The sequence below is a fragment of the Crocodylus siamensis genome, chromosome 11 (assembly GCF_052110815.1).
Source record: "Crocodylus siamensis isolate JL-2025a chromosome 11, ASM5211081v1, whole genome shotgun sequence".
Lineage (NCBI taxonomy): Eukaryota > Metazoa > Chordata > Crocodylia > Crocodylidae > Crocodylus > Crocodylus siamensis.
Window position 1 is genome coordinate 20,282,037 of NC_143405.1, and position 19,056 is coordinate 20,301,092.

Here is a 19,056-nt window from a genome sequence, read left to right on the forward strand (position 1 = left end):
CAGGTGGACTGGCTGCGATTCTGCTGCCCTAACTCAAGCACTGACAGGATACCAGATACTTGGGATCACCATGTCAGGTGGATTAGTCACTCAGATACAGACTGCAGGAAGTGGGCAGGGGGATTGCCCTTTCTCCAAGCTTCCCCAGACCCTGGCAGGATAGCCATCAGGGCATGTCCTGGAGTTCATCTTTCCCCAGACAAGCAGGAACTGGCCTATTGGGAACCAAACAAAGGACAGGACCCAGGGTATGAGACCCAGGGAAGGGCTGACCCCATGTCCAGGGACAGGATAGAGCTTGATTACTCTCTCTCGCGCCAATGAGTGAAAAACAAGCAGCCAGGGGCTGAAGCTACCATGGGAGTTCCAGGGAAAGCTGTGAACCCTTTGGAGAGGTCAGGCCTGGGACACTGTCCATGAGTCACCTGGAGAGACACTGTCTGCTCCCCAAAATGTTGTGCTGCAAAAATGCAGGCTCTTGGATACAGTGAACTCCCTGTCAGCCCAGTCTGGCCCTCTCCATCACTGGAGCAGGGAGCTCTCTTCACATGCTCTGAACCTGGCTACTCAACTCTGGCCTAGCTCTGGAAACAGCCTGCTCAGCCCTCAAATGATGCTTCAGCTGCACAGCACATGCACGGTCTGCAGCACCTGTTTCGGGGGAACTGTGGCTGGGTCGTCACTGTTTCCTGGCACAGCCCTGAGGGCTGCTGTGTGACTGGCTTCTCTTTGGAGGATGTTTTATAGGCTAAGTCTGCCTCCGGCCTGCAAGTTACCCGAGGATGCTCCTTCTCTGACTTCACTGCCAAAAAAGTAGCCAGGTCCAGGTCAAGCATGGCAACCCCGCCACGGGGGGTGGGGGTGTTTTGGCGACACTGGGGGCAGGGGATCCACCGCTGCTCATTGGCTACAGAGTCGAGGCGCCTGATGCAGGCCTGGCAGAAGGTGTGACCGCAATAGAGCCGGCGAGGGAGCCGGCTGGCCAGGTCATAGGAGGAATAGCAGATGATGCAGTCGATCTTGTGGCTGCCTCGGCTGGGCGTTGGGAAACTACCCTCAGCTGCAGGCTCCACTTCCTCAGTATAGTCACTCCCCATGGCCTGAGACATCCTGGAGGGGAGAGGGGAGAGAGAAGCCTGTCAGCGATGGCTCCATACCGTGTTCCAGGGCTCCATGACCGCCCCACAAGCTGCTCCAGGGACTCAGAGCAAAGAAGGGTCTGGAGGTATAGAAATGCAGCCAGATCTGCTGCCTCACTGAGAGGCCACTGAGACACAGGGGCCTGAAACCTGGCATCCCAGCAGGAGGGAGGCACATAGCGGAGAAACAGGGATAAGCGCACAGGACAGAGCAGCACATACGGGCCAATGGCTTTCACCAGAGGGACAGCTGGTGATTAGAACTGGAAAGAGAAGGTGGGGACTCTGCAACTATCAGGGAAGAAAGGTGAGAGATGGTGAAAGAGGGGTCTGAGAGGGGGAGAATACAAGGGAAGTGGGGGAGAAAGAGAGAACATAGGAGAGAGGGGGAAGCAAGGATAGGAGGTGTGGAGGGCCAGCACGGAGGAGCAGGAGGTGAGGCAGAGCTGGGAGAAGGGAAATGGGAGAGGAGCTGGATGCAGGTGACATCCAGCCTAGCCCAGGCCCCTTAGCCTACCTTGTCACCCATTTCTCTATGGTTTGGCATCCTTGGTCAGAGGAGAACAGTGAAGCCCAACTGTCTCAGTGCCTTTCAGGGAGCAGGAGTGCACCCACAAGTGCCAGCAAGCCTGCTTTGCTCCCTGGTGTGTGCCGGCAAGTGCCTGCACTCACCCAGGGCCCAGCACATCTTCTATGGGCCTTCTCTTGCAGGACCCACCTCCTGCTCCTGTGGGGAATTCCTGCCCAGCCGCCCTTACATCCAAATCCTTCAATGTCTGACCCCAGCCTCTCAAGAAGGCCCAAGTGATTTTTTCCCTTCAGCATCCACCTGGCCTCCAGCTAGCTGCTCCTTGCCGTCCCAGGCTTTGGGGAACATATACTACCTGGAATTGGTAAAGAAAGGGTCTTGCTTTCTGGTGGGATATACATACCACGTCTCCTGGCACCCCAGACTCAGGCAGCAGGGAGAGAAGAGCTTTGGGCATAATCCTACACTAGGCCAGGGGAAGGGCCCCAGACTTCACCCTGCCCAGGGCAAGGCCAGGAATCTGCACTGCTCTGGTCCAGCATGGAGGAGGGGAGGAACACACAAAACCAGTCCCTGGCAGAGCTGTACAACTCAGAGTGCTCTTTACTAGGGTGGCTATAGAAATGAAAGGGGTCAGGCAGGGAATACTAAAGGGGCATGCATCAGAAGCTGAACACCCTAGTTGCGCAGAACCACAACATGGGCAGGGATATCTCCTACCCCTGGGACAGGACCTGGCTCCCTTCACACACTCTGGGGAGGTGACTCCCCAGCAGCACACAGGATAATGGTGCTTCTGCTCCTCCTGCTATCCTTCTCCAGTCTCAGTGATGCCAAGTAATCAGGGTCCTGTGGAATAAAAATCCAATTCCTACCTGCCCCAAGGATGCTGTCACCTCCCCAGCAAGGTTCAGGCAAAGCAGTGTGCAGGCTGCACAGCCCCAGGGGGCTCTGGCTGCTGGGTGCTTCTTGTGAGGTGCATTGCAAGGTGCTGGTGTGTGCAGCTCTTGATCCAGATTCCAGCTGCTGCTCCTGTCTTTGGTAATTATAATGGGCTCGCATTTCAGGACAGTCTTGCTATTGTATCTGCCACAAGGAAGCCAACCCTGTGAGATTGAGTTACAAGCACCTGCTAACAATGGCCTCTGAAATCCAATAACTCCCTCCCTCCATCTTCCTATGAGGTTTTAATACAGAGATCTCCCATGGCTGATGGTAGGCAGAGGAACCCTGTGAGAAGCCAAGGAGCCCTGGGTTTCACCCATATGACCAAACACCCAAAATATCAGCTGTCCCTCGGAGAGCAGGGCTAGGAGCAGAACAGTCCATGTAGTTGGTCTTGTCAGCACAGTGCGGGGCTACGCTCCAGCCAGAAAGCAGAGTTCTCAGACTGCCAGAGGGATGCCCGTCACCTTTTGCCAAGCAGCAGGGGGTAACCTGTAGCCTGCATGCAGGCCAGGGTGTCCTGCTCACCACAACAGAGGCCCTTCCACAGTAGAGTTCCCAATGGAAATCCCTTTTGCATCCAGGGAACTCTGTCACAGAGAGCATCATCTGAGCTGTGTGCTGTCCAGGATAGCCTTTGAGTGACTTACCTGCAAAGTGCAGTTGTGTGTGCTGAGTGAAGGGAGGAGCCAGCAGTCACAGCTCACACCAGTGCCTGGGATGTAGCAAATGCTGAAAGAGGGGTAGGAACCAATATTGAGCTCATTAAAGAAAAGGCTTCAGTCTGAGGTCCCTGGGGCAGTTTTCTCTGAATGGGTTCCAGGACCAACTGGACAAACTGGAACAAAGCCATTCCCAATGCACTGGAATTTATCATGTAACAGATGTTCTAGGTATTGACTAGTGCTGTGACACGTCTCTAAAATGGTTATACTGGGCTACAAACTACACACAGAGAAAGCAGTAAATTGGAAAGTTCAGAGGACCACACTGTGTTTAAAGGATTCCAATGAATCTGATAAGATTAGAAAGTAATATTGGAGAGGTTGCACAACTGTAGGTATCTAGATGCAAACCCCAAGCCATAAGATTGTGTTACCAGCCTCCAGATCAGGGGAAAAGTTAGACCTAGCAACCACACCTGACATGATTCAAGAAGTTAGTGTAGCTAAGCCATTAAGCAGTGGTGGCCAGGGTAGCACTAAGTCCAGCATCCTGTGGTACCAACATCTGTAGGTGACACTATGATCTACAAAGGGGGAGTCAAGACCAAATGAGGAAGTTAAATGCTTAGACTCAACATAGAGGCTATTCAGGCAACCACAAAGGGCCTAGGAAAGATGTGAATGCCTCCATGAGAAAGGACAGGTAAAGGAAAGAGAGAATAGTGCTGACAAATGGCAATGTGACTTTAACCAAAGAGGGACCTCCCAAAATATGAGACCCAGCCCACATGACACCAGTGGAGGGCCCATGGAAGAGGAAGAAGAGCAAAGAGGCAAAGCTATGAAACCAGATAGGAATTCCCCAAGCTGATCAGAGACAGGAAGCCAGGGAAAGGTGAGGTAGGAAGGACAGGAGCCACTGAGAAAGACAAATAACCCTACGTATCTCCTTCTCGCCTAAATGCTATGTTGCTGAAACGAAAATATTCTGGAATTTCCCTTCCTCAGTAAATGCCAACAATTCTGTCTTTTTGTTCTGAATTAACCAGAACCTGAATCTGCCTGCTTTGGTTTGTAACACAAGTACCTCAGAGCCCCATGCCATGCTGGCAGCCGGGTCTTGCAAGACCCATCCTACCCATGCCTCTCTGGGAGGGGTACAGGGCATTCAGGAACCAAGCAAGAGCCATGAGGTGGTTGGTTTCTCCATTCTTTTTGTGTTAGCACCCTCTAAAATCCAAGCTCCAGGGCAATATTGGTGCTGAGATTCCTATTGCCATGTGTGCTCTAACTCGGTAAGGAACAGCACATAGCAGGTGGTAAGGCCAGGAACACACCTGCTGTAATATGAAATCCAGGGAGATGCCATCCTCTTGGCCATAGGGCAGCGCAAGACTGTGACCCCATTAAATATCAGCTCAGCCTCAAGGGATCAAAGAGTGGGAAATATGCTTAACGCTGCTTCAGAATGAGCTGCACTTCACCCAGGAGCCAAGGTCACCTAGGTTTAGGTAGGTTTCACGCATCAGAACCAGAGTCAGTTTCTCACTGAGAGCCAGACTGCCACAGCAGGAGGCATCTGGTCAAGGTAAGGCCTGAAGCAAGGCTGCCATTAAGCCAGTGATTCTCATCCAGGGTGCTGCAGCACACTTGACATCCTTTTAAGGGTGATGCACAATATTAGCACTGTTAGGTGTGCAAACACCTGCACGTGATTCACAAGATAAACCCAGAGATTTCAAATAAGAAGCCATACTGTTAAAAGCATTTCTAACCTGCTGTGTTCTTTCTGATATCTTAGAAACAGAAGAATTATTCTGTTATTTTTTCATAGCCAAAAAATGAGTGAAAGCTAAGAGCTGGCATTTTCCAAGGGGAGCCTGGGGTCTAAAGGGGCACCTTAAGTTTAAAAATGCTAAGAAAGAATCATGGTTCCAAAGGCGCCTGGCTGCAATGCCAGTAGTAGTCAGGAGAGAGCAGCAATACCACGCTCCTAGGCATTATAGGCCATATACTACAGAATGCTGGTGGAGCTGCTAAGGCAATGGAAAGCATGAGGCAGGGCCTGAAATAGCACAGGATTCACAATATAGGAAACTCCACCTTGGTTCTTTATTTGGCATCTGGCTTTGGAGTTTATAGGTCATGCTTATATCATGTCTCCAGAATTTCTTGGCAGCCCCACATAATCAAATAATTCTGGGAGCTGGAGCCTTAAGAAAAGCACTGGTATCCTTGTGCTCAAAAAAAGCCCATGAGAGCTGGCAGCACTGCAGCCCCAGGGCCTGAGAAGCCACCTCCCCTGTGGCATCAGCCCAGATTATAGTTGCAGTGTCAACAAGGGTCCCCACTTTGGAAGCATCTTTATGCTTTGGCAAAGCTGCCTGAATCCATACATGCTTCCCCCATGCTGCCAGTGAGGTTGTAATGGCACTGGGGAAGGGACTTCACCTGTCTGTCAAAGGAGTGGCATCTCCCTTGCCTGCACCCCCTCCAGGCATTTACACCTGTGCTAGTGGGTGTGAGATGGTCCTATTATGAACTGCACTCACTTGGCATCTGTGTAGCTATAACTCCAGGGTAGTGAGAGCAATGCTTGTGCCAAGGACAGCGCCAGCTGTGAATAGTTATGCAGGCTGGAGAGCCTAAGACAGCCAGATGGGGTGCCAATTCTTGGGTACCTTCAATGAGCTCATGTACCAGGCTCAGGCAGCCTTCTGCTTTTGGTTTGGCACGTTTGTGACCATTCTGCTCCCAGTCAGGCCCTTATTCTGTGCGAGTACTCTCTGGTAGGGTATCTTGGCCTAACCTTCTACCATCCCCACAGGGGCAGCAGAGACCAAAAACAGCAGCCCAATCAGTTTGACCTCAATTCCTGGAAAAATCCTGAAAAAAATTACCAAAGAATCCATTACTGATCGTCTACCTGAAGGCAGGTCATGCCTGAGCAACCTCATTTCCTTCTAAGATCAGGTAACACACCACCTGAATAAGGAAGATGAAGCTGAAGTCATATATTTGGATTTCAAAAAGGCCTTTGACTTGGTCTCCCATGGCATCCTCATGGAAAAATTGGGGAACTGCAGCCTCAACAACTTAATAGTTAAGTGGCTAGGGAACTGGCTCCGAGGCAGGACCCAGAGAGTATTAATAGACGGAACTGAATCGACATGGCGCATGGTAACCAGTGGCATCCCTCAGGATTCAGTACTTGGATCAGTGCTTTTTAACATATTCATTAATGATTTGGATTCACGTATTAAATGCATACTGGCAAAATTCGTGGACAACACCAAACTATGGGGGAGTGCGGTTATTGCTGGAGGATAGGCTGGGGATACAAGCTGATCCAAACAGACTCACAAGGTGGGCAGATCAAAATCTGATGACATTTTACACTGAGAAGTAAAAAGTACTCTATCTGAGGAGAAATAAGCTGCAACACACTTACAGGCTCGGCACTAAGCTTGCCAGCACCACAACCAAAAGAGACCTGGGGGTCATGATAGACCATAGAATGAACACGAGCCACCAATGTGATGCTGTAACTGGCAAAGCAAATAAGACACTGGCATGCATCTACTGTTGCATCTCAAGCAAGACTAAGGATGCCATCCTCCCGCTCTACTCAGCTTTGGTGAGGCCGCAGCTGGAGTACTGCATTCAGTTCTAGAAAGCTTGAGAGAGTCCAAAGGAGGGCTACACATATGATTAGAGGTCTGGAAAGCAGGCCATATGAGGAGAGGCTGAGAGCCTGGGACTGTTCAGCCTGGAGAAGACTTAGAGGGGACTTGGTGGCAGCATATAAGTATATAAGGGGTGCACATCAGGGCCTGGGGGAGCATCTGTTCACCAAGGCACCCCAGGGGAAGACAAGAAATAACAGTCTCAAATTGCTAGAGGTTCACTTTAGATTGAACATAAGGAAAAACTTCTTCATGGTTCGAGTGTCCAGGGTCTGGAACAGACTTTCCAAAGAGATGATACTATCATCTACTCTGGAAATCTTCAAAAAACATCTGAAAGCTCACCTTGCTGGGTTCAGATGACCCCAGGAGTCTTCCCTGCCCAAGCGCAGGGGGACTGGACCTGATGATCTTGTGAGGTCCCTTCCAGCCCCTAACATCTATGAATCTATGAAACCCCTCATTCTGGGAGCAGGGCCCTGGCTTTGCCCAGCCAGCTCATTGCTTAAAACCCTGGGGCTCCCAGCCCCTAGAAGGACCCCAACAGAGCTAAGCAGCAAGGGTTGGGAGGCTCCTGCTCTGAGCTTCAAGCTGGGCCGGTGGGGATTGGAGCTGCGCTGTCTCCAAATGCCAGCCCTATGCTGTGGCAGTGCCGGCAAGCCTGGCCTGAACCTCTGCTGTGCTGGCTGCCATCCAAGAGGTGCAGGAGCTGCAGGCTGTGGTAGACCTGTGGCCGGGGACAAGGTTCACCTGCCAGACTGGTTTCTGTGAAACCTGTTGAGCGAGGTAGAAGCAGGTCTCTTACCTGCCTGGGCCCAGAGCAGGTGTCGGCTGTTTGGGATTCCTGGGATTCCTTCAGAGCAAGGCCAAGCAACCACCATCCCTCCACAGGGCCACAAGCACTGCAGCGGGCCCTGATGTCCTGCCCCTTTCACCAAACCCCACAGTGACACACCCCACTCAGCCCCCAGCCTAGCCTCCTGCCCCATTTGGGTTCTCCTTTCCTCAACCCCATAGGGACATCCCTCATTGTGCCCCCTAGTACTGTCTCTGCTGTGTCCCCATCCCCCCACCTCATAGTGACACCCCAACTTCCCCCTCCCACAGTGCCCCTCTCTGTGCTCCCAGCCCCACCTGATCAGCAGCACACTCCCATCCCCCCAACCTTATCTCCACCCTGCCCAGGTCTCTGCCAGCACAGCAGAACACGCCAGCAAGGCATCACAGGCACTTTGGCACAAGGGCGCCAGGGCCAGGCTGCCTTGCCGGGAACAGTGGTTTCCATGGTGCTCAACAGGGTTGTCAGTGTTAATGAGCCCAGTGAATGGTGATTGCTGCCATCTGTGCTGTGTGTGTCCCCTGACTCTCGGGGGGGGGGGGGGGGGGGGAGCCATGCTGCAGGCTCCTCTTCTCTCGTTCAGCTTCTTTGCCCATTTCCCAGAAGGCAGACGTGCATGCACACTTGCTCACAAGGTCCTATCGGCACCTGCACATGCCTGCCTGCATATATACATATAGCCATGAGCGCGCACACAGGCATGTACACACACCAATTTATGACCTACTTGTATACACCTTCCCATGTGGACATGCAAACTGGCCCCAGACATACTGTGAACACAGAGAAGCACAGAATGACTGAGATTCACACAGGGAAACAATCTGTTTCCTAAAGACAGACAGAGTAGACATACACATGTGCACACTCTCCTGACGCATTGCTGGGCCTTTGCCAATTGCATGAGCTGTGCATTTGTTCTGGGCAACGGTAATTTGGCAGGTCACTATGGAAGACCCAGGCCAGCGGTAGCTGCCCCCAAGAGCACTCAGAGTGAGAGAGCAATGTCCTCGGTGCCAACTGACAGCCAGGGAGCTGGACACTGACAATGACAGGGCTCCAGAACTACCTCATTTGCAAGGTGCCTGTTTCCAGGGACACCCATATCACACCAGGCCCAGAGGCTGTCAACAAACCATTCTCCACAATGAGTCAGTGTAAACACCTGGCCAAGTTAAGTCATCGCTTCCCTGGGTGAGGGCTGGGCTGGGCACACGTCTGCACTCACAGGCCACGGAAAACATGAGCCTTGAAGGTCTGGAGCGTGAGCAACAGTATCTCTCCCAGCTGGCGATATCAACCTGAGTGCATAGAGGGGGGTGCCCACACACACTGTGCCTATGGAGAGATGGCTCCTTGTCAGCTGCACCTTCTCCCACTACTCCCTTCCCTCTCCACACCCTGTGCTATCAGGGCAGAGTCCCCGGCCTCCCACCACACTGCCCAAGCATGTGCGCTTAGGTTGGGCACACCTAAGCCTGTTAGGTTCTACAACACTGTTTTTCAACCTATGGGTCATGATCCAAAAGTGGGTTCCTGCATTTCGCTCATGTTGAGCAGATTCTTTTCGGTATTGGTTGGTGGAACCGGAGCGTGCTCCGTCCACTCCATGCATTGACCTGGTATTGCAGTGCTTCCAGGACCAGTGCAAAAAAAAAAAAAAGGGTTGCAAGAATATACTTACCTGGCAGGGGAAGCAGCGTGACCATGTAGGCAGGCTCCCCAGAGCAGGTGATTATCTCTGATATGTCCTCCATCGGGGTCTATATTAAGCAGATTCTTTTTGGTGTTGGGTGGTGGAACTGGAGCTTGCTCCATCCACTCCATGAATTGAGCTGGTATTCCAGTGCTTCTAGGACCGGTGCAAAAAAACAGGGGGAAAAAAAAAGGGTTGCAAGAATATATGAAAGGGTTGCAAACAGACTTTAAAAATGGATTCTTCTTTAAAGGAGAAAAACATGGGAAATGGGGTTTTCCCTTGCAGGCTGGCAGAGTTCCAGCCAAAAGGGACTGCTTGAGGCCCCCATGCCCCACACCCTCCCCCCCCGCAGGACTCAGGGCTGGGAGTGAGGGGCACCAGCAGGGCCAGGGGACTGTTTTGTACTTAAACTATTTACTGGGTCAGAACTGGCCATCGATGCTTACAAATGTGTCCTGGTACAAAAAGGTTGAGAATCACTGTTCTACAGGTCCCACTGTAGAGGCGAGAGTGCTACAGCCAGACCTGTGCTCCTCCAAGAGCCCTGCTTCCCCAGAAGAGATGCCCTGGGCTGAAGAGATCCCTACATTTGCATCTTCCAGGGGCAGCGGGGCAGCTGGCAGGATCCTGGAAACACCCTTCCTTTCCTGGGGGTTGTACAGTGAGAGTGGGGTGTCTAGCCCCAGGTTGGGGAGTCACCCTGATTTCTCTTTCTTCCCAGCAAGAAGCCCACATTTCCCTCCTGTCCTGGGGCAGCCCAATGAAGAAGAGAGCTTGTGTTTCTCCACCTGCATGACAGAACACAGAAGGCAGGGTAGATATGCACATTTATAGACTAACTAGATATATAGAGGGAACACGGGCTTTTGTGACCCCAAATTCACTTCATCAGAACAAAGAAACCCACGTCCACCTGCTATGCAGCCCCCAGGAAGCCATGGGGCTCCGACACGGGTGGGCAGGGACTCTCTCTGCTCTGTGCCCAGCTAACAGAGGGGGTCTTCCTTTTTCATGCCCAGCACAGCTAATCCCACCATGGGTGCTGATGGCCCAGGTAGCAGATACAGAGAGCCGAGCTGGCTTTAATTTATTTCGTTCCCTTTCTGTTACAGCAGGAAGTGGCTTTTAGGGCTGTGCGAAATTTCACTGGCAGTTTCATTTCGATGCTGTTTTGACTTTTTTCAAACTTGAAACAGCAAAATCAAAGCAAAACAGAGAGCTTCAAAACAGCTTCAAAACAAAACGAGGCAAGTCGAAATGTTTTGAAATTTTCTAAACGTTTTGAGTTTCGAAGCTCCAACTGGGCTCGCCTGCAGGGAAACAGCCACTAAAGTAAGGAGAGGGAGGGGGAAGTGGAGGGGGAAGGGAGGGGTGCTCTCATTATTGACTGTGTAGGTGGCCAGTGACTGTCACCCTTTCCTGAGGCCCCTTCCAATCCCAGCGCTCTGGAGGCAGGATGGAAAAACTGCATAAAAGGCAGCACTGTTTGATCTGCCCTGCTTTCTGCCTTGGTGTCAGTTGAGTGAGGGCACACCTTAACACACACACACACAGTGTCACCCACCCATGACACCAGTTTTGCCTGTCAGCAGCCAGAGGTGCAGGGCCCCAGAACCCGGCAGCCCTGCACCTATCTCTTTGACAGCTGGCAGGCTTCATGGCCTCAGCAGGCCTGCAGCTTTCACCCTGCTGCACCTTAACACACACAGTGTCACCCATGTCACGTGTTTTGCTTGTCCACAGCTTGAGGTGCAGTTTCCCCCAAACCCCTGCACATATCTCCCTGAAACTTAGCAGGCTTTGTGGCCTCAGCAGGGGCTAGCAGGCCTGCAGTTTTGACCCCACTGTGACTTAATGTATGTGACATGAGTTTTTTGCTTTCAAGTCTTTGAGGTGCAGTTTCCCTGAAACCCTTGCACCTGTCTCCTTGAAGCTTGGCAGACTTCATGTCCTCAGAAGGGGCTACCATTCCTGTGAGTTTCATCCAAATCAGGCCAGAAATGACAAAGTTATAGGCTGTTTCGCATCTCCCCATTATAGCCTATGGGTGAAACGTCAAAACAGCATTGAAACAGCAAAACTGTTTCGACAAAGCAAAACGGAACAGCGGTTTCAAATAGAAACAAAATTTGAAATGAAATGCTGCTCCGTCAAAACATAGAAATGCAAAATGGAACAGTGCCGTTTGGCACAGCCCTAGCGGCTTTATCAGCCCATGCAGTGCAAAGCCCTTGGTTCAGAGGCTGTGCAGGCTACAGCCCTGAGAAGGAGAGAGCCTCTGCGGGTCCTGAGGGGACTGCCCAGTGCAGGCCCACATGTGACAGCCACAGGAGCCAGCACTGCCCAGCCACAACCAGAGCAGGCTGGATTGATATCCTGGGCAGGGACTGGTCAGGCCACATTCCAGGTTCTTGGGGAGGCTTCTGGGGCATGAGGGACTGGGAGAGTGGCCCGTCCAGGCAGGGAGGAGCCCCCACCCCACAGTGGAAATGAGGGTGCTGATGGCAAAGGACATGGTGCTCCTAATCGGTAGCCCAAGGCAGGGAGCCTGCCCTAAGCCAGAAGAAGCCAATGCTTCCCCTTTGGCCTGCTACCAGGAGTTTGATAAAGGAGCAGCAAGCAATAGTTGTACAATTCCCAGGGCTGGAGCTTCTGGACGTACCCAGTGGCCTCTGGACTGCCTGCATGGTAGCCCCTCTGGGGTCACATGCCTGCATGGCTCCAGAGTGGGGCCTGCCATCAAGCACAGAACCAGAATGCTCGCCATGACATGTGGGGCTGCAGGGCACGATGGGGCACTGCATCCTGTACAGAAAGAGAGGCTGGAGAGCGGGTCTGGGACAGGGAATATCAAACCCAGGGCTCTTAGCAGGGCAGAGGGAAGAGCACAAAAGGCAGGCTGCCTGGCACACATCAGTCCTGTTTGGCTCATTGCATGCACCATTCAGGTAACCTCCACAGCTCTCCCCTCCATGTGCCCTTGCCCCTTGGTACCTACGTTCAGCACTTTTGTTTCCCAGCAGGTTGCCACATGGAGCCTCACCCAGCACTTCGAGCCAGTTCCAGCCTCCCAGTCAAAGGTTAAACAAACAACCAGTGAAGGACAGTGTGATGTGTCGTACTGCAAGTGACAGGCACCATTTGCTAGGGGCAGTAGTAGAACCTGAGTCAGGCTTGCAAACTTCTTCCCCACCACATGTGACCAATGCTGGGACTGCCTCAAGGGAGCAGAATTGAGTGCCCATGGGCTGTTAAGTCACTTAGGGTCTGTGTGGTGCCAGGAACACGCTCCATTCCCCCCTCCCACTCTGGCTGTGGTCTGGAAACATTCCTGTGGTCTGTGACAGGGAAAGGGGCTGGGAGAGGGGACAGGTAGCAGAGAAACGCAACAAGTGTTGGATTCAGGTCTATTTGTTTATTGACACTGATAGTGATTTCAACACTTGAAAACACCGCAGGGTGTGAGCTGAGCCAGCACATACAGATGCAAGACAGCAGTGCCCAGCTTCATTCAGCAGCTGCCTGTGCCAGCTACAATTAGTGCCCTCCAGGTAGGGCTGGGATCACACCAGTCCTGCAGCTCAGGGAGCAGGGATCTCCTCCTTACAGTGTAGGCAGGGCCAGGCAGTCCAAGGCACTAGCACAGCTCAGGTCCTATCAGCAATGCAATCCCGAACTGAACTGGAACCATATCCTGGGGTTAGCTGTGCTGTAAGATGGGGCAGACACATCCAGACTGGCAACACAGCCACGCTGCAGGCAATGGGTGTCATGTTGGGAGTGCTGGGGCTCTGTGGAAAACTCCCAGGAGCCCCTCCTCAGAGGCAGAAAACCCCATGAAACAAGACCTAATCTTTGCACAGCAGTTTACAATAAAATGAGGTTGGGGGCAATTAGGAGAGCCCTCTCCAGCTTGTTCAATAAGGCACACGCTGATTTCCAGAGGCACTTTGTTAGAGATCAGCTGGACTAGCACTCTGGATCACTAAAGAGCAACACAGCTGAGGGACAAAGAGCAGGGAAGGGATCCTAGCGCTAGCATGGATTAGTCTTTGCTGGTGATCCTGGCTGAAAGCATTAGGGTGAAGCAAATATTGAGCCTCAGCTGTGCAGCTTGGCCCCAGCCCTGGAACCCTGCCCTTCTCCTCCCGAGAAGCCTGTCCCTGCCTCCACCCCTCCAGAACGCAAGGCTCACTTCCGAGCAGCTCAGCGAGATTCAGTCTAGGTAGTTCATGCTGGCCCTTGTTTCTTCCAGTTCACTACAAAGCTGTGAAAAGCAAAAAGCTCTTTACAGCCCAATGGTTACAATCCTTCTACTGTCCACCCCTCTGATCCTTGTACTCGGCCTTCTCCTAGAATCCTTCTAGCCATGGAAGCACCACACAGGCCTTCCTCCTCCCTCCGTGCTGCTCAGTGCCAGCATGCCTCCCTCGGAGACTGGGGCTGTCTGCTCTACAGACATGATGCGGTGGTACTAGATGTGGGGAAAATGCTAGCATAGCCAGGGCACAGGCATTTTAGCTTGGCCCCAAACAATTGTGCTGCGGTAGAGACGTGCCCACCCTGTGTAACTCTTACCCTGCACAGCTGCTATGACACAGAGATGTCCTAGTACAGACTCTCCCCACCCAGCCACACCGGAGCCAGCAACTGCAGTCACTGGAAGCAGTGCAGCTCCGGCTGTCTGTAAAGGACAGTGCAGGTTTGTTTCAGGTTTCACATGAAAACAGCTTAGTTTGGCTCTGCCCAGAGCAAGTACAGCATCCGCCAAGAAAGCCAAGGCAGGAGTGACACTGCCAAGCTACAGAGGGGCTGTGCTGGGGAGCAAGCTTGCATCAAGAGGTAAGAGAGGTGCCTCAGCTTCCTTGCACATTCCCCCCAGCCTCAGCATAAGGAGCTCTTCTATCTGTGCAGAGGGCAGGACTCTCAGATGGCCACAGTCAGCCCACAGCACCCGGACTGGGGCAGCTGATTTAGACATCCCCCAAGAGTTATTGGCTTGATGACTTCAGTCACCTGGATCCTCTGGGGTTCAATGAGTGCCTTGGAGCCCAGAGACTCCTGCACAGGAGGGTGGGCTCCAGAAACCTCCACACAAATCAAGCCGCTCCCTTTCCTCCCTAGTTTGTTCTGAAAACCACACTGCAGCCTGCATTGGTCCACAGCAGTACCCCCGCATGCTGCCACATCCAGCCATGCTCAGGTAGAGCCAGGGCTGCCCACTGACTGAGCTCAAAAACTGCCTGGGAGCATAAGGGCAGCCCCTGACTGTTTTGTACATCAACTAACTCCTGGAAAGCTGCCTTTTACTGCCATGCTTGGCCACAGCCCAGAGCAAGGGGAGCTAATCACAAACACTTCCTAGCGCTGTGGGTTTAAACAGGGAGTCCTGTGTGCTCAGGTGCTGCACAGCCCTGGAGCTATGCCCAGCACCTTCCCTGCACTGGACTGTTTGTCCTGGGCATTTCCATCCCAGGTGCTAGGGGCAGGTGCAGTGAGGAACAGGCAGAACTGCACTCAGGCCTGGTTCATCCCCAGGCACTTAGCTGTTATAACAGTGTTGATTAGAGGGCAGTTACGCCGATCCAAGCTTCAGTGTGGGTGCAGCTAGACTGGTGCTTCAAACCAGGAGAGCTTACTTCTGTTTCACATGGGAACAGCTAGCCTGGGATAAGCCTTTTACACAATACAACTGCACCCACTAGGGACAGGGGTGCAGCCTACCTGAGCGCTCCTTTCTGAGTGTAGACAAGGCCTTGGCTTGTGAGGCCATATCCCCACAGAAAGCAAGAGATGTGTCCCAATCCCAGCCAGACAAGGCTGTTTCCAGTGTGATCCAGCCATGAACATGGGAGAGCAGTAGAAAGCATAGGTCCCACAAACACTGCCTAAGCCCCTTCCCCTCCCTTCCTCCCACCAAGCACAGACTCCTGCTTCTTTGGTTGGTGCAAGCTCCTGCACAACTTTGTCTGTACTTGAGGGGGGAGCAAAAGTCACACAAGCATAGCAGGCAGCACAGCTACATTGGGACTGTTCTGGGGGTTGGGAAGCAGGGGTTGTGGCAGCTAGGGTTGGGAAACAGGATCACAGCACTGCACCAGGCATGCAAGGTTTTGCTAGCATCCCCTGAACCTCTCCACGACCACAATCCTGGAAGCACATCACTGTTAGATAGCCATTACCAAGGTATTTGGGCAAACTGTCCATAGGATACCAAATAACTGGAAAACCAGCTTAAAAGCAGGGAGAATACAGTCCATGCCTCCTTTCAATCCACAAAGGGGCAAGGTGAGGCAACAATCCCAGGAGATGCCAGGGCTGCCATCAGTTCAGCAGGGTTCTCACCAGCAGGGGTCTTGCAGTCCCAGCCAGTCAGGGTGGGCACCTTAACTCTGGGATCAGCCTTGCTCCACTGTACCGGGTGCCTCCCTGAGGATACTGGCTCAGGCCTGTGCCTCAGCAGGACCTTCATGGCGCCAGCTGGCTCGTCCTTGTTTGGCGTGTTCTGGTTCAGGTTTAGCAGCGATGTGCGGGGAGGCTTTTAGGAGACAACACAGCAGCATTTTCTGCAACAGGGGCAGCAATTACAGCAGCAACAGCTCCTGCTCTCAGCTTTACCTGCCACCATCTCAGGGCCCTTGAGTGGCTTGTCCAGGCTGATGCTGTAAAAGGGGTCTGAGGAGGCTTCTCCGTTCACCTTCTTCGTGCTGGCGTAGGGGTTGTAAGGCCGGCCCCAGGACTCATTTGTCGGGATTTTGTGACCGTTCCAGCCGTCCAGCGGCTCTGGTTTTCTCACACCATTCACCTGCTCTCGGGCTATGTAGGTGGGCACAGCTGCAGGGTTAGCGATCACAGTGGGCGAGGCAGGCTCCTCCCCGAGGTACTGCTTAATGAAGCTGTTCTTGAACTGCGCTCGTGAGATGTTCACACCGGCATAGGGGTTCTCAATAGTGACACCACGATCCATGTCACCCCCAAGGCAAGATAAGGTCATCACAGTCCCCCTCCAGACAGGAATTACTTGGCTGCTGACATGGTGTTACAGCATGAGAAACCGGAATTCAGTTGGCCCACAGCAACTATGCCAATCCACAGGGCCAGTGGTGTAATCAATCAAGCCAATAGTTTAGTCCCTTGCAAATCAGATCTCCCCAAATCCTAGAAGAGAAAGACTTCATTAGTCCAGAGAGAAGATGTGTAGTTGCACAGGACAGGCCTCCTCAGCTCGGAAACTTCCCCTGGGGAGGTGTGGATCTCAGGGCAGTCACTGGGGGCTCGGGGAGCAGAGACCAGCGGCTGCTTGGGGCAGGGAGAGTGAGCCTCTCGCCCCTCGCCCCTCCAGTGCCAAGACTCACGGAGGCAGTTTGCACTGCCTTCCCCGAGAGCCTGCAGAAGGCTCCAGCACCTCTTCCCCTCCCCAGGCTCCCCGTTAAATCCAGCCCTAGCCCCAGGGGATTTTTTTTTATTATTTAATTTGTATCCAAAGCCAAATTAGCCAAAACTAATTCCAAATCCAAGAGAACCATGCGTGGCCCTACTACCCACAAACATCCTCCACCCACACCTGCGGCTTCAGATGTTTCCAACACCTTTGGCAGGCATCCTGCGAGGCTCAGATGCCCCTGAGTTTTGCTTGCCCTCAGCCAGGAGGCCCTCGGAGCAAGCTGGGGAGGAGATTTCCATTTCCATAAACTGGTCTTAAAGCTGCTGCAGCTGAGCCGCACCAGAAGAGCAGCTGTGCGGAGGAGCCTCCGAGGGCCCTGGCCTCTGCTGCAAGCCGGGCGCCCCGCCGGCAGCCTGCCCCGACGCGAGCGCGGGCTCCGGCCCGGGGCAAGGGAGGAGGGCGAGCCGGACCCCTTCCGCCGCGGCTCCCGCCGGGGACTGCGAGCACTCACCGCGCGGCTGCCGAGCTCCGGCCGCTGCCGCTGCCGCCGGCCAGTCCGCCGCCTCCTGCCCGCAGCCCCACCCGGGCGGGGCGAGGCGCCGGCAGGCTCCCCGCCCCCGCGCTCGGCCGCCCCCTACAGCGCGTCCCCGGCGGCAGGGCGGGCGGCGGCGGCGGCGCGGGCACCTGGGAGAAGCGAGAGCGCTGCTTTGGCCCGGGGCGCGACCCAGCGAGGCCCTGCCTCAGGGCGGTCAGGGCCGGCCCCTCTGGCAGAGCTGAAGTGGGTCTCTTGCTCCCAGTTCCTTAGTCAGGGGTGTGGACTGGAAACGTGACATCACATTTTTATGAGTCGATATGCACTGGTGGTGCAACGCTTACCACTCCTTGGTACTAACAGCCTGTAGTGGGGTAGAGGTTAGCTGTGTGGAAGGAATCAGGAACTGGGAATAAGGAACCAACTTCAGCCTCATTCGCTGCCCCTCGCTGGAGTGAAGATGCAGGCAGGCCGTCCCTGGGGTGAGGCGAATCGGGGTGACTGTCCCGGGCCCTGCACTTTGGGGGGCCCTGCGGACAGTGCCATACAGGCTGCTCGCCACCCTCCGGCCCCTGTATGGGCTGATATGCCCCGCGCACCCCTAGGGACCGCTCTGGATGCAGGCAGCAGGGATGCCTGCTACCTGTCCTGGCCTGCTCCCCTCAGCTTTATTTGGGGGGCGTTATTTGGGTGGAGGGGAAGTTTCCCTGGAATTCTCCTAAGGGGAACGTGCCCCTGAAAAGTCTGGCTTTCAGCACAACCTGTTGCTGTTCCCTATCCCATCTCTTTGCAGCCAGGCAAGGGTGGAAAGAAAAGCAGGTGGGAAACAAGGGAGGAATATTTCTAGCCATGGAAGCTCCATACAGCCCTTCCTCCCTCAGCGCTGCTCAGTGCCAGGATGCCTCCCTCGGAGGCTGGGACTGTCTGCTCTACAGACATGATGTAGGGGAAATGCTAGCTCAGGCAGGGCACAGGCATTTTAGCTTTAGGCCCCAAACACCTGTGTCATGGTAGAGACCTGCCACCCCCCACATTAAGCTGAGGTGTGTGCACAGGGACCTAGGAAGCAGGGTGAACACGGCTGGTGTTTCGCTGATGCAAATCAGCTGTGAAGTCAGTGAAACTGGCTGGCAGCAGTTTTGTACAGCCCAGGAAGGGGCCTCTCAGCCGGAGAGAGCCCTATTTCTACTTGGTTCTAGTTGATTTTTTTCTAAATGACTTAACCCTTGTCTATACACATTGTTGTACCTCTTCAACTATGTCAATAGAGTCAAAGCAGGACAACCCTCCCTAGGGTAGACACAGCTATGAATGTACAGAAGTGCTGACATTGGGTTAACTATTTCTGTGCAGGAGGCGTGTACAAATCTCCCAGTAAAAGGCACATGCACCAATATAGTTGTATCCATGCTGAAGTTCATATTAATTTAGCAACTTTGGTGGGAAATCACTATACTATCCATCTCTAGAATGATCCTAACACTGCAACCAAATAGCGCTCTCAACATCTAAGTGCCTGCCCATTGACTTACACCAATATATATATAGACTAGCCCTTACTTAATAGTGAATCATAGAAACATAGAACCAGAAGGGACCTGTAAAATCATCAAGCCTGGTCCCCTGCCGTGGGCAAGAA

General features: G+C 53.3%; 2 protein-coding genes and 1 pseudogene across 4 annotated transcripts; 1 reads left to right on the plus strand and 2 right to left on the minus strand.

Annotated features, from left to right (window-relative positions):
* Positions 1-599: 599 nt before the first annotated feature.
* RNF224 (ring finger protein 224) lies at positions 600-1,097 on the minus strand. The gene has a single exon (XM_090022588.1). It carries the CDS (start codon positions 1,095-1,097, stop codon positions 600-602), a length of 498 nt encoding a protein of 165 aa, XP_089878714.1.
* An 8,200-nt stretch (positions 1,098-9,297) lies between these two features.
* LOC149855564 (U2 spliceosomal RNA) lies at positions 9,298-9,458 on the plus strand (annotated as a pseudogene).
* A 3,443-nt stretch (positions 9,459-12,901) lies between these two features.
* Positions 12,902-17,676, minus strand: LOC149855565 (uncharacterized). Of its 3 annotated transcripts, none has more exons than XM_090022610.1 (2): positions 17,397-17,676; positions 12,902-16,659 (listed from the first exon to the last, which is right to left on the minus strand). In XM_090022610.1, exon 2 carries the CDS (start codon positions 16,493-16,495, stop codon positions 16,043-16,045), a length of 453 nt encoding a protein of 150 aa, XP_089878736.1. In that variant the 5' UTR covers positions 16,496-16,659; positions 17,397-17,676; the 3' UTR covers positions 12,902-16,042. The 3 variants fall into 3 exon arrangements, with proteins under 3 accessions (XP_089878736.1, XP_089878739.1, XP_089878737.1); XM_090022613.1 differs by lacking the exon at positions 17,397-17,676 and adding an exon at positions 17,226-17,246; XM_090022611.1 differs by lacking the exon at positions 17,397-17,676 and adding an exon at positions 17,066-17,190.
* Positions 17,677-19,056: the final 1,380 nt, after the last annotated feature.